The 12787-nt window shown below is 33.2% G+C and overlaps 2 protein-coding genes across 4 annotated transcripts; one reads left to right on the plus strand and one right to left on the minus strand.

The window, feature by feature from the left end:
• The first annotated feature begins 3461 nt into the window (after positions 1–3461).
• HT2 (sugar carrier protein C) lies at positions 3462–6361 on the plus strand. 2 transcript variants are annotated; one of them, XM_031887274.1, is made up of 4 exons: positions 3462–3688; positions 3918–4240; positions 4326–4961; positions 5905–6070. In XM_031887274.1, exons 1-4 carry the CDS (start codon positions 3553–3555, stop codon positions 5932–5934), a joined length of 1125 nt encoding a protein of 374 aa, XP_031743134.1. In that variant the 5' UTR covers positions 3462–3552; the 3' UTR covers positions 5935–6070. The 2 variants fall into 2 exon arrangements, with proteins under 2 accessions (XP_031743134.1, XP_004134962.1); XM_004134914.3 differs by having other exon boundaries at positions 3464–3688; positions 5562–6361.
• A 376-nt stretch (positions 6362–6737) lies between these two features.
• LOC101206425 (protein AUXIN SIGNALING F-BOX 2) lies at positions 6738–11642 on the minus strand. 2 transcript variants are annotated; one of them, XM_031887273.1, is made up of 5 exons: positions 11460–11642; positions 10073–10579; positions 8583–9075; positions 7675–8435; positions 6738–7435 (listed from the first exon to the last, which is right to left on the minus strand). In XM_031887273.1, the coding sequence occupies exons 2-4, from the start codon at positions 10576–10578 to the stop codon at positions 7680–7682; spliced, it is 1755 nt and encodes a 584-aa protein (XP_031743133.1). In that variant the 5' UTR covers position 10579; positions 11460–11642; the 3' UTR covers positions 6738–7435; positions 7675–7679. The 2 variants fall into 2 exon arrangements, with proteins under 2 accessions (XP_031743133.1, XP_004134961.1); XM_004134913.3 differs by having other exon boundaries at positions 10073–10586.
• Between the last annotated feature and the right edge of the window lie 1145 nt (positions 11643–12787).

Below are 12787 nucleotides of genomic sequence, written 5' to 3' on the forward strand. Positions count from 1 at the left end.
GAAAATATTTACAAGGAAATCATTTTTTCTTTATGTTGGAAAGAAAAACAAAAGGTATATTATTTATTATATTATATCTATTAAGTAAATAGAGAGATATTTACAAGACAAATATTAATTAAGTTTGAATTTAAAAAAAAAAAGAATTAGTCTATATTTATAGTTTTTTTTTTGAAGAAAAAAAGAATTTTGAAGGGCATGATCTTATGTTTGAAATTAAATAGACAAGTAGAAGAAACCATAAAAGTATAAAGGATGGTTTACTAACAATAGATTTAATTTAGATATACCTATGTGTGTAAAGGGAGAACAATTTTATTATTAGAAGATAAGATTAAATAGTACATACGAATAAAAAAAAGATGCTAATATCATTCTAAACGTTGGGCTCAAAACTCTATATGTAGTCATTTCAAAAACTTTAGATAAGACATTCAAAACATTTCAATGTAAAGAATATGACAAGGAAGTTTCTCGTTTAATTCCATACACAAACATATGTAAAAGATTCTCAAGTAGAAAAGAAGAAGAAGGGTGGTAGATGAAATAAAAAAAAGTAATGTGTGTTTATCATATAAGTATAAATAGATTAAAAATGAGTTGGGGATGCAAGGTTGAAAACAGAGGGAATAAAAGTTAACTTGAATACAAAGTAAAGGTTGAAAGTGAGGGCGTAGACAAAGTGTGTGGATTGCGGTGGGGTCGTTACAAAGAAGGGATACCCTAAACAGTAAACACTTTTCTTTCACTTTTGGTCACCAAATATGTAACAAAGCTTTATGTGCTGTGATCATGACGTAGTGCTTCATTCCTCATGGTACCAAAATTTACACGTCAACTCCTTAATAAATCGATCTTTTCGTTAACAAAAAAACTCCTATATCTTATTCACATTCTAAAATATACAAAAAAAAAACATTTTTACTTTCTAAATAATTTAATCTATCTACTTTCAAATTTATATGACCTAAATTGTGATGAGATTGAAAGTATAAAAATCATATCATTATAAATTAAGAAAAAAGTTGTTAATTCAACAATAATTGGCATAACTTTTTTAAGGTTCAATCTTTTTTTATGTGTAGTTATTGTATTGATGTGAACACATTTGGATTAGCTCAAGAACTGTTTTTCGATGAATATCACGTAGCTTCAAATTTGATTGATATAGAAGGAGAATATTAAAGTGTTAGTGATTTGATAATAAAGAGACTGATCTTGGAGCTGTCAAGAGCATGGACAACTTCAACGATAAAGATAATTGCAATAATTAATCAACATATAATCACGAACATAACCACAATGATAAATATATATTACAACTAAAATCAATCAACAAGTAACTAATCCCCGTTATTCTAAGAAAAGATTGAAATTTTGTTCCCTCTCACTATATGACTAATTAATACATTAATAACTTAAAAAAATTTCAATTACTTTGTGGAGTAAAAAAGCAAACCCGTAAAGCGTTATATTAAACTAACCATGAACAAGTTTGCTTGTCATGGTTGTTAATTTTGATGCACGGGGAAGAAAATAGAATATCTCATAATATTTATAAAACAAATTAAGTACTCACTCAATTGATTTAAAAAATAAAATGTAACCTTATTTATATTTTTTGGGTTTGATTTCTTCTTCCTTTTCTTTATCTTCAAAGTAGGAAAGAAATAATAATAATTAGGATAAGTGTATTGATTGTCAACCATTTTTGCGTCAAAAGTAAATTCCAAAAATCAAACAATGTTTTCAAGAACACATCCTTCGATAAATTATTTTTTATAACTTTGAACTTTTTTACTAAAAATGCTCATTGTCCATTTTTTAGGATTAATGTTCGAAAGAGACAAAATCCTCTATTTCAATTGTAAGGATAGAGATGGATAATCCTTTCTTCAACCTTGAATTCAATTCTATCTCAATTTTTGTTTTACAAATCCAATTTTTGTATTTGGTATCTTTTTAAAGAGAAATTCAAATGACTGATATGATCTTTTCCTAGCTATTATAAGAATACATAAGAGTGATATACTCAAACATAAATGTTTTAAAGAGTGATTCAAACATAACAATTCCCCTTAATAGAGTTTGAAAAAATAGTTAGATTGCAACTATTTCATAACTCAAATATTTACGAGCTTAATTCTTTCATTTGTACAAAGAGATAGTTAGTTGTTGAAATTAGAAATTTTAAGAGTATTATTATACAGTTAATAATCCAAATTGATTTTTAGAATATATGTTTTATATAAAAATAGAGTAAAAAAAAGAACTGAATTCTCCCCAATAATTTGAAGATAGGTATAGATAGTTTGATTTAAAGAGAATGGAAACGATAAGGATTAGAAGTTAGTCAAAACATGGAATTAGCTCAATTTATGGAAATTGACCATTTTTTGTTAGGGTTCTTACGCTGTTTCTCTTGTCCTTTTCTCCATTTCCCTTTGTAAAAATCACTTCATATATTATTAACATTATGTCATTCTTATTATGACAACATCAGCATATACTCTCTTCAATAATTTTCACCTTATATTATTTTTACTATTTTACAACCTTATCCACAAACCATCTATATAAACAACACATATACATCATCACAGATGGAATATATTACATATGATATATATATATATATAGATGCTTTTTATTTTTTCCTTTTTAGTTCAAAGGTGGAACTTTAATATTTATTTAGCAAGAATTTGAATAAGTCGTCTTTCTTAAATTGCTTTATATACATATACATGTTTTTAATGAGTCAAACTTGGTCTAGCTGCTGCTGCAACTTTTAAGACATAAATATTTGACTATGACAGAAACAAATTCAAATTTTCTAAACAAATCCGATTTTTGTTTGTTAGTTCTATGTACGTTTGAATCTAATGATCAATTATATTATAAATTAATTATCTCAATGTTACTTTTGACAGTGTCATAGATGGTTTACAATTAGGGTTTGATTTATTCAACGACCATGCTAATTGGTGGCATTCATGAGTGAGCTAAACTACAATTTAAATTTTATTTTTAAAAAATATCACTTTAAAATGATCAATTCTTTTTATTAAATAATTTTAAATAACTAAAATAATTACAATATCTAAGTTTTACTACTTTTAATTATTTTAACTTAATTAATTAATAGACACTCGTGCAAAAAAAATAATTAAAAACAAAGTATTTAGTAAAAAAAATGGAGATTATAAATATAAATTTTGAAACGTAAAAAAACTAAACTAAAATTAAATTAAAAATCTGGAAGTTAAAATGGTATTATACTAAAAATGGATGTGGAAGAAGAAGTCAGTGCATGAGATGATATTGAATGTTATTAAGAATACGAGTCAACATGATTGTTTGACTGCATAATAATTTGGTAAACTTCCAAAGAAAATGAAGTTATCATTGACTCGTAGGTCTTGGGGAATCTTCATTATCTCTTAATTCTTAATTCATCTATTTTTTTTCCTCATTTTTCCAATTTCTTCTCATCTGTTTCTATTTTCTTACATTCTTTCTCTCTTTCTTTTGGTCTTTTTTTTTATAAAAAAAATGGCTACAGTTGGAAGAGTCCTCTCCGGTGAGGGTATAACGGAGTATCCAGGAAAACTCACTCCCTTCGTCACCATAACATGCATCGTTGCTGCCATGGGTGGCCTCATTTTCGGTTATGATATTGGGATTTCAGGTATTAATTTCTTAAATGTTCCTAATCTTTATCTTCTGTTTAAAAAATATCACCATTCAAAAGTACGTGAGAAAGTTCGAACTGCTACTGCTACTACGATATTTCAAGTCTTAGAAGTATATTTCTTAAATGAATTGAAAAGTTGATGTATGACTCTTCATTTCATAACTATACCATTAACTGAACATTTAAATTTCAATACGATCAATGAATTGGAATATTATATGAGGTGGGGTGACATCCATGGACTCATTTCTGGAGAAGTTCTTTCGGGATGTTTACAAGGAAAGGATTCTGAATTCCCCAAAAAACCAGTACTGCAAATACAACAGTCAAACTTTGACGATGTTCACGTCGTCGCTCTACCTGGCAGCGCTCGTCTCCTCGCTCATTGCATCGACGGTGACACGTAAACTCGGCCGTAGGCCTTCTATGCTCCTCGGTGGCATGTTGTTCTGCTCTGGCGCCATCATTAATGGTTTCGCCACAGCTTTGTGGATGCTAATTCTTGGTCGCCTTTTACTCGGCTTCGGTATTGGATTTACAAATCAGGTTCATACTAAATTTTCAAAAGTGTCTGATAGATAATATTTTGGGTAATATGTTTTAAAAAGTTGTTATTGTTGTACCATTTCAGTCAGTGCCACTCTACGTTTCTGAAATGGCTCCTTATAGATACAGAGGAGGTTTGAATTTCTTCTTCCAATTATCCATTACAATAGGGATTCTTATAGCCAATGTTGTTAACTATTTCACATCCAAGATTAAGGGTGGATGGGGATGGAGATTGAGTTTAGGGGGAGCCATAATCCCAGCTTTGATTATCACCAGTGGATCAATTATTTTACCGGACACTCCAAATTCAATGATTGAAAGAGGACAAGATCCTCACGAGGAAGCCAAAATTCAACTTAGAAGAGTTCGTGGAGTTGAAGATATTGAACAAGAATTTCAAGATTTGGTTGCAGCTAGTGAAGCTTCAAAACAACTCAAACATCCATGGAAAAACTTGGTGCAGAGGAAATACAGACCCCATCTCTGTATGGCCATTCTAATTCCTTTTTTCCAACAACTCACTGGCATCAATGTCATCATGTTCTATGCTCCCCTCTTCTTCAACTCTATTGGATTTGAATCCGAATCTTCTTTGATGTCCGCCGTCATCACTGGCTCCTGGAATGTACTTGCCACTGTCGTTTCGATTTACGGTATTGATAGGTGGGGACGAAGGTTCCTTTTTTTCATGGGAGGGATTCAGATGTTGATATGTCAGGTACTTTTTCTTTTTTTTCTTTTTTAAGTGTAGAGGCCTATTAGAAAGCTTATTGTTCTTTCTCTAGTAAAAAAGTAGGGAGAATTTCTTCTTGTGGATGACCTTTTTCAAGGACCCAAATAACAAAATACTTAACTTTGGAAGGGTTAAGTTTTTTTACATTTTGCTTACATCATCGAATCGAATGGTGAAATCATACTAGAAAAGCATGTGGTGACCTTAGCTACTCAATGTTCACTCTAGTTGTCATTATTTTCTTAAGATACTGTCAAAGATGTTTTCTTTTCAAACATATGGTACTTTTTTTACTTCAAAAACAAAATTTTAAGAAAAGAGACAACTCGAGTAAGTTGAGTAGCTAGACTCGGTGCCAAATAGCTAGACTGAGTATCAAGCAACTAGAACGAGTGTCAAGACCTTAGCTACAGTGCATAACTGCACCATGGCCTGCTTCTTGAGGTTTGTTAAGATAATTTCACCACGTGATGATGAAAAAAAGAACTTTAACTTTTCTAAAGGTGGATCTTTTTTCATTTGGATCCGAGAAAGAGGTCATCTGCATGGAAAGCCATAAAATTGATGTGTTGTATTCTTGGATAGGCGATTGTAGCAGGGGAAATTGGAGCAAAATTTGGAGTAAATGGAATGGTAAAGGATCAGTTGCCAACGTGGTATGCATTTGTGGTGGTTCTATGCATATGCAATTATGTTGGAGGTTTTGCTTGGTCTTGGGGGCCTCTTGGTTGGCTTGTTCCAAGTGAAATCTTCCCATTGGAAATTCGTTCACCAGCTCAAAGTGTGAACGTTTCTGTAAACATGTTCTTCACATTTGCAATGGCACAACTTTTCATGACAATGCTTTGCCACATGAAGTTTGGTCTCTTCATTTTCTTTGCGTTTTGGGTTTGTGTAATGACACTTTTCATCTGCTTCTTCCTCCCAGAAACTAAAGGCATCCCAATTGAAGAAATGATCAAAGTTTGGAAGAACCATTGGTACTGGTCAAGATTTATGACTCAAAATGATTCCCAAATTGGAAGGTTAGAAATGAGGGAAGGAAGAAGGCAACAAGTAATCTCAACTGTCACACCATCTTTGGATGTGATTTATGAGATAAGAACATATTGATTGGTCTCTTTGACAACTTACTACTTAGAAGCAATTACACCTCTCAATTTGCTTTTGCCGTTTCTTATCTATAAGAAATGAATTTATTACACTCATGTGTTGTTTAGGTAGAGAAGTGCGTACATCTATTAGATATGGAATTTAAGCATGATAGACAGCAAAGATAATAAAGCTGTGGGATCTCATTTGGTTTTATGAGGAAAAAGTTTGTCACTTTTTTTGTTTTTGTTTTTTCACGTTCATCTCCATCAATAAAGTTGGATCTTATAGATTGGATGTATTTCCACCTTTATGGATTCATTCTATGGATAAAAAAAAAAAAACTTAGATGAAGTGTGTTGATAATCCCAAGTTAAATAGGTTAGTTCTCTCTAATTGCTCATTAATTTTGAAATACAATTATCTAATAATATAATGTCAAACACCCATGAAATATGGATCCAAAAATTGAAGAATAGATAAAATATGAATAGTTTAGAGAAGTGTAGGGTTTGGATAAGGAGTGTATTAGAAGACAATCCCATTGGGAGGAGTTAGTGTAGAGTAAGGAAGAATGGAGGTATGAGTGTCACATTACAAAACTAAGTAGAATCAATAAATAAACAAAATAAGATACCCATAAAGCACACCGAAAAGGACACTCTTATCTTACTTTCAGCATTCCCACATGTTCTAATTACTCATTTCCGAATAAAAAAAAGTGAATATCATTGTATCCATAACCAAACAAAAATAGAAATTCTTTGGTTTATTTAGGGGCATTCATCAACTTGGGATGAATTACAAATCAACTACATGTCATTTTTCCCAAAATGATGAATACACCATCCCAATTGAGACAAACCGATGTGTCGGAATGGCATTTAAAGAGAGAAAGAAAGAAAGAAAGAAAGAAAAAAGCTTCTGAAATTAAATTATTTCAACTCCTAAACATGGAATAGATAATCATTACTCAGAAACCAGATGGGATTTTGCCCCTTTCATGGGAACAGAACACAACTTTAGCCTCCAATCTCTTTCTTGGCTTCTCCAAATTCTCCATCCAAGAAAACACCTTCACATTTCAAATTTTTTATCCTCCCATTTTCTGGTTTCAACACTTCTTTCTCCTCTGCTTTGAATAGAATTCAACTGCGATTATGTCTTCCTGTTCTCTACTTCGTTCTAGTCGGATCATGAGATCATCCTCTTTAAAAGCTTTTTATTGTCAAACCATTTTGGGAACTTTCTGCCCAAGTAAAGCGAAGTGACTTTTCTTCTCTTTACAAACTTCTGTAACTCTCCATATTTGATCTTTCTTTTCCAATAACATGGATGTTGGGCCCCAGTTATCACTTCATTCACCTCTGCAATAAACAATGGAACATTTCTAATAAGAGAAACGCAGTGAATGATCAAATTTATATGGTAAAACCATAATTTATTCATCAAATAATCAGGGTTTGGGACGACTCGAATGTATTTCTTGTCCGATGTTGGGGGATTAATAAGATGGAAAGGTCCCAAATGTAATTATCAAGTTGTTAAAATGATCCAAAGTCCAAACTTCATTTTTGTAAGGGGCAAATGATCCTTTAATACTTACAGGGATTAGAGGGTGAGAACAAAAGGTGGGGCGTCTCTACGTGGACCTGCAACAGAGCGGTATACATAAACACTTTCAGCCTCACACTCGTCATTTCCATCATCCTTAATGACCTCAACATTCAACCGAGGCACCTGCTTCGCCAAAACTCGACACCCGTTCATCGTCACCTTGCAGGCTGACATCCATAGTGATCTCATGGATTCGTACCTCTCCAAACCAGAAAGCAAAGCTGCATTTCCAAATGGGCTGTCTCTGATCTCCAGCTTTTTCAGCTTTGGACAACCACTCATAACACACTGCATTCCCCAGTCAGTTCTTCCAGCAAAAGCCACTGAAAGAGTTTCCAAGTTTTTTGCATATTTCCCGATGTATTCAAATGTTAAGTCTGTTAACAAGCCTGAAATGGCGAGTCTACGCAGCTTAGAACAAGTTTTCACCACCGCACCAAAGGCCTCATCCATTGGTTGCTTTGTAAGATAGTCTGGTTGGTGAGGGTTCATAATGCAGAGACGAAAATGGGTGAAATCTGGGCAGTTCTGCACAATGGTGGCCACAGCCTCATTCGTCATCTGATGGCAAAAGTAGAGAACGTAACAGAGTTTACGACAGCCATAAGAGACTGCAAGAAACCCCGACTCAGTTACACCATGGACTAAATTGTCCGCAAATGGATGTGCTGGAAATACACGGAGTTCCTCAAGCAAGGGGCAACTCAGTCCAACGGCCTTCAGTCCCTTGTCTTCAACTGTGTCTAAAACCTGCACCAGGAACATAATATTAGAGAGCTCAAGTATGAACAGTCATAGAAGGAACCTAGGTGCCTGCATTGCATAATCCTTGCTCTCCCTCTCAAACTCATTAATATTGAACTAAGGAAAGGAAGGGAAAATAAAACCCAGGCATACCCAAAGACGGCGAAGAACGGGGCAGTGGGAAAGGAGTCCAGCAAGTTCACCACCGTGTAGAATAGCATAGCTAAGATTCAAGAAAGTTATATTTGCACAGGCAGGAAAAAGAACTTGGAGATACAACACTGTCGACTCTAACAAACCAGAGAGAGTGTGCAGATTCTTGCAACTTTTAAAAGCCTCTTCAAGGTCACAATACTGCCGGAGAGTGATCTCTTGCGAAAAAGAGCCCGTGCCTAACTCCGTTAGCTGAGGAGTGTGAACAAGCAGCCTCTGCAATTGTTCCAAGTTTATATTCCTATTGACCTTCAAAACCTTCAGCGATTTGGACCTTCTTACCAGCTTCTCAAGGGCCTCAAAACTAACATCACTATTCAAACTTGCAAAGTTAAGTACTTCCAGAGATTTCAAAGTATCTGGGAAGCAACTCAGCCAATTTCCACTTTTGTCATTAATGTCATTCTCAAGTATGTCAAGCTCAGTCAAGTTCCTGGAACCAAATTAAGAAGTCAGAGATTCGCTTTATTTACTCAATATCATTTTCAAGAACACATTTAGTAAAAAAGAAAACATTCATCAGTTTCTACTTTTGATAACTGTTGACAAGGTCGTGTTTCTATGTCTACATCACAAGTTTTAGAATTTATGACAATACACTCAACGCCATTCATTAGCATTACTAAACAGTATCCACCTGAAAAATAATAAATAAATAAAAGACACAGTCACCCCCCGCCCCAAAAAATTGAAGCTTCATTAAAGACAACAAATTTGGGGAGGTGGCAAAATCAGTGGGAGCCATGGCAGTAGGTTGAAGATTCCTGTAGAAAGAGATGGGCAGAAGGGCAGATTTGTTCAATCACTGATCTTCCCATATCATTAGTAGTTAATTAAAAGTTGATAATAATGGAGACAAAGTTGCAAGGATGTGAAATGCCAACGACCGTATGACAGGAAAAAAAAAGCAGGTTAGATGTCGCATCCAAGAAAAAAGAGAAACAGAAAAATGAGAGGTGGAGATAGCAAAAGTTAGAAAATTTTTATCATCAGAGTTCAATCAGTAGGAATTGATGCTCTAATAAGCACCGATAACAGAATTATACGCAGTACAACTGTATGTATTATGAGTTCCCATTCCATTTTGAATGAATGAATAAAGTTCATAACTTTTCAATATGATTCCGACATGATACTGTTTGGGTGGTGTCCATGAGCAACCCCTTATAAAGCTAATTGAAAGAAACGAATCAGTGACAAAACCAACCAAACATTGCTTTAATTTCATAACCATGACGGAATTTTTTTTTTTATAAAAGAAAATCCTTTTTCTGTGGAGGCATCTAACACAAAAGAAATCAATATTCCAAGTTGGAAAAAATAATTCATAATATATAATAAAATTCTCTGTTCTTACAAAAGGGATCTCCCCAAACAACCCAGATCTCATCGTAATGAATCAGAGTTTTTAAAAGAAAGAAATGACGTACTTGCAGTTAGTGGCAATGGCGGCAAGGCCATCGGTGCTGAAGCCATCGCAGCTCATCATTGAAAGGGCTTTGAAATTTGGGAAGGAACGACTCAAAAACTCCAAGCTTTCGTCCATTACAGTCATTCTCTTGAGCCTCAATTCTTCAAGAATTGGGTATTTTGAAGCAAAAGCAACAAGCCATGAATGAATATCAGCTCCCCAATCTGAAGGTACCAAATTGAAATCCGAAAACCTAGGTTTCCCTTTCAGTGTCACACTCCGAATGTTCGGGAACCGTCGGATTACAATTTCCGGCGAAACAGAGTAACAGTTTCCAATGAAAACATGAGTTCGAGACCACCGCTCAGCGTTGAACCAATCTTTACAAACCAAAGACACAGAGCTTCTATCTCTGTGAGATTTCACCAAACTCAAAACTCTTTCCAATACCTCATCTGGGAAAATTGAACCAGCCCGATTCGACTCATCCGAGTCACCTGACCCTTTCCTCCTCTTCGAACTCATTCTTCCCCCTCAAAAAAAAAAATAACCCACAACAAATCAACTTATCTCAAAACCCCATAAGGAAAATCAACAGAAAACCTCCGCAAAAAAATTGGAATTCGAAAATGTACTTGTTTAGAAATTATATGAGAACAGTTGTAGAATGAGAAAAATCCACCCCCAAGATTTCTCAGAAACGAGGAGTAATTGAAACCAAAATGAAGATTGAATTGTTAAACAAAAAGGGAAAATAATTGGACGTGGAAAACAAAGCAAAAATAGCTGGTTCAGGAATTTCTCAAAAACACAAAAGAAAAGAAAAAAGTAAAAAAAAAAAAAGAAAAAAAGAAAAAAAAAAGCTACAAGAACTTGAAAAGCCGAATGAAAAGGGCTTTAAAAGAAAGAGTAAAACGGGGGTTGTGAAAGATGAGGATCCTATATCCAGTTAAAGAAGAAAGAGGAGAGAAACAGAGTAAAGAAAGAGAGGACCGAGCTGACTCAGTGCTCTCTTGTGAAACAAATAATAGAAAACAAAAGAACGGGATCTTTTGTAGCGATTGGGAACTGGGAAGAGCCAAAGTGAGAAAGCCAACTAATTGCGTATTATAGAAAAAGCAGAAAGAAACAGAGGAAACCAAAAAGAAAATCAAATCCTATTTTCATCTCAGACTCTCATTCTTATTCTATTTTAGAACTTGAACTTTCCAGGAATCTATTTTAGTCTTTAACTTCAAAAGAAAACGTTTATTTAAGTCTTGATGAAGATGAAGCACAGACTAACCAACATCTACACCTAATTATTATACCCCTAATAAATCAAGCTTTGTAATATGGTCTATAAAAATGAAGATATATTTTCAAAAAATTAAAAAGTAAACCTTCAGTAACCGATGTACCATTACCATTTATCTTTCTCCACACCTCCAATCAATTGGAGCCATGTAAGCTGTTCCCTTTGTTTTGTTCCTTCTTTTTTTTTTCTTTTCTTTGTTTGGTTTGATAGACTGTAAATGTGAGCATGTTTGTGGCAGCGGATTGCCCGGCTACTGCCCTTCCCTTCCCTTCTTCAATCTGACTTCACTTACATTTATGATCTTAATAATTAATCATTTCTGTTCAATTATCGCTTCCTCCAAAACTTTTTGTTTCCATTTATATTTGTTTAATATATGCACCTACCCTCCCATCCAAAACCAAACATATATATATATATGGAATATGTTAATTACTTACTACATATTAATTTTAAATTAGGAGAAAGAAAGAAAAAATGGTTTTGTAGGTGAAAATGAATATTGAGGCTACGGGGAATTATATGTGAAAGCCGCTCTCACCTCACCTCACCTCACCTCATCTCATCATCACATATATATATATATTTCACCTCTTTTTGTAAATGCAGACACTTTATCCAAAATTGAAAAAGGCATATTTTAATTTGTAAAATGTTTAAATTTGACTTAGTTAATCAATTCTTTATTAGTATACTAATTTTAAAAATTCCAATTTCTAAATTTGAATTCAATTAAGAGCATACTCTATTGGGGTGAGTTACACCTAATTGTTTTTAGTATTAATTCTATTACATTTGTTTTGCTTTTACATATCTATGCAATTCAAATTCTTACTTTAATGTAAAGATAAGTAAAAATATAACTAAATGGAATATAAAATATACGAATAAATTGATGATTGTAATATAAAATATTTGATAATGTAAGAGAAAAATAAAAAATAATTAAAAAGTTGAAATAATTTGATAACCACATAAAATGTTATGATGCAAAAGATGGGCATCAAATATCATCCTCTACCGTTGTTAAATACACATCAAAAGCGACCTTTTATAGAAACAATGTCCTTTTACATTAATCACATCGTTCATTTTTACTCCTCGTTTTTTTTAAAAGTTATAATAAAATCCTATAAATAAAAAGTTATTGATCCGATTAAAAGTTTATGAATATAAATATAATAATATAATATATATATAATAGTTTTAGTAAATTTAAATTGGATCGCATATAGATCTATGAAAATAAAGTTTCAAGTTAGCTAGGGGATTAGTCAAACCTTGATTAACATCAAATCCAAACCTAACCCACGTAAAAAAAACGACACTAAAAGAGTTTCAACTGGTTCAATTCATTTTCCACCTTCAAAACCAAACAAAGTTGATTTGACTCCATGTTCATCTTTATTTTTTGTTATTATTATTAGTAAATTTAGG

This window comes from Cucumis sativus, chromosome 6, assembly GCF_000004075.3.
Source record: "Cucumis sativus cultivar 9930 chromosome 6, Cucumber_9930_V3, whole genome shotgun sequence".
NCBI classification, from domain to species: Eukaryota; Viridiplantae; Streptophyta; class Magnoliopsida; order Cucurbitales; family Cucurbitaceae; genus Cucumis; species Cucumis sativus.

What these genes read in the sequence shown, in the direction of transcription:
- LOC101206425 (XM_031887273.1), bottom strand. Translation starts at nt 10,578, where the DNA reads ATGAGTTCGAAGAGGAGGAAAGGGTCAGGTGACTCGGATGAGTCGAAT. An exon ending in GCCATTGCCACTAACTGCAA is followed by an intron (nt 9,076 to 10,072) that starts GTACGTCATTTC and finishes ATTTGGTTCCAG; the next exon opens with GAACTTGACTGAGCTTGACA. An exon ending in CCGTTCTTCGCCGTCTTTGG is followed by an intron (nt 8,436 to 8,582) that starts GTATGCCTGGGT and finishes TTCCTGGTGCAG; the next exon opens with GTTTTAGACACAGTTGAAGA.
- HT2 (XM_004134914.3), top strand. Translation starts at nt 3,553, where the DNA reads ATGGCTACAGTTGGAAGAGTCCTCTCCGGTGAGGGTATAACGGAGTAT. An exon ending in GTATTGGATTTACAAATCAG is followed by an intron (nt 4,241 to 4,325) that starts GTTCATACTAAA and finishes GTACCATTTCAG; the next exon opens with TCAGTGCCACTCTACGTTTC. An exon ending in TTCAGATGTTGATATGTCAG is followed by an intron (nt 4,962 to 5,561) that starts GTACTTTTTCTT and finishes ATTCTTGGATAG; the next exon opens with GCGATTGTAGCAGGGGAAAT.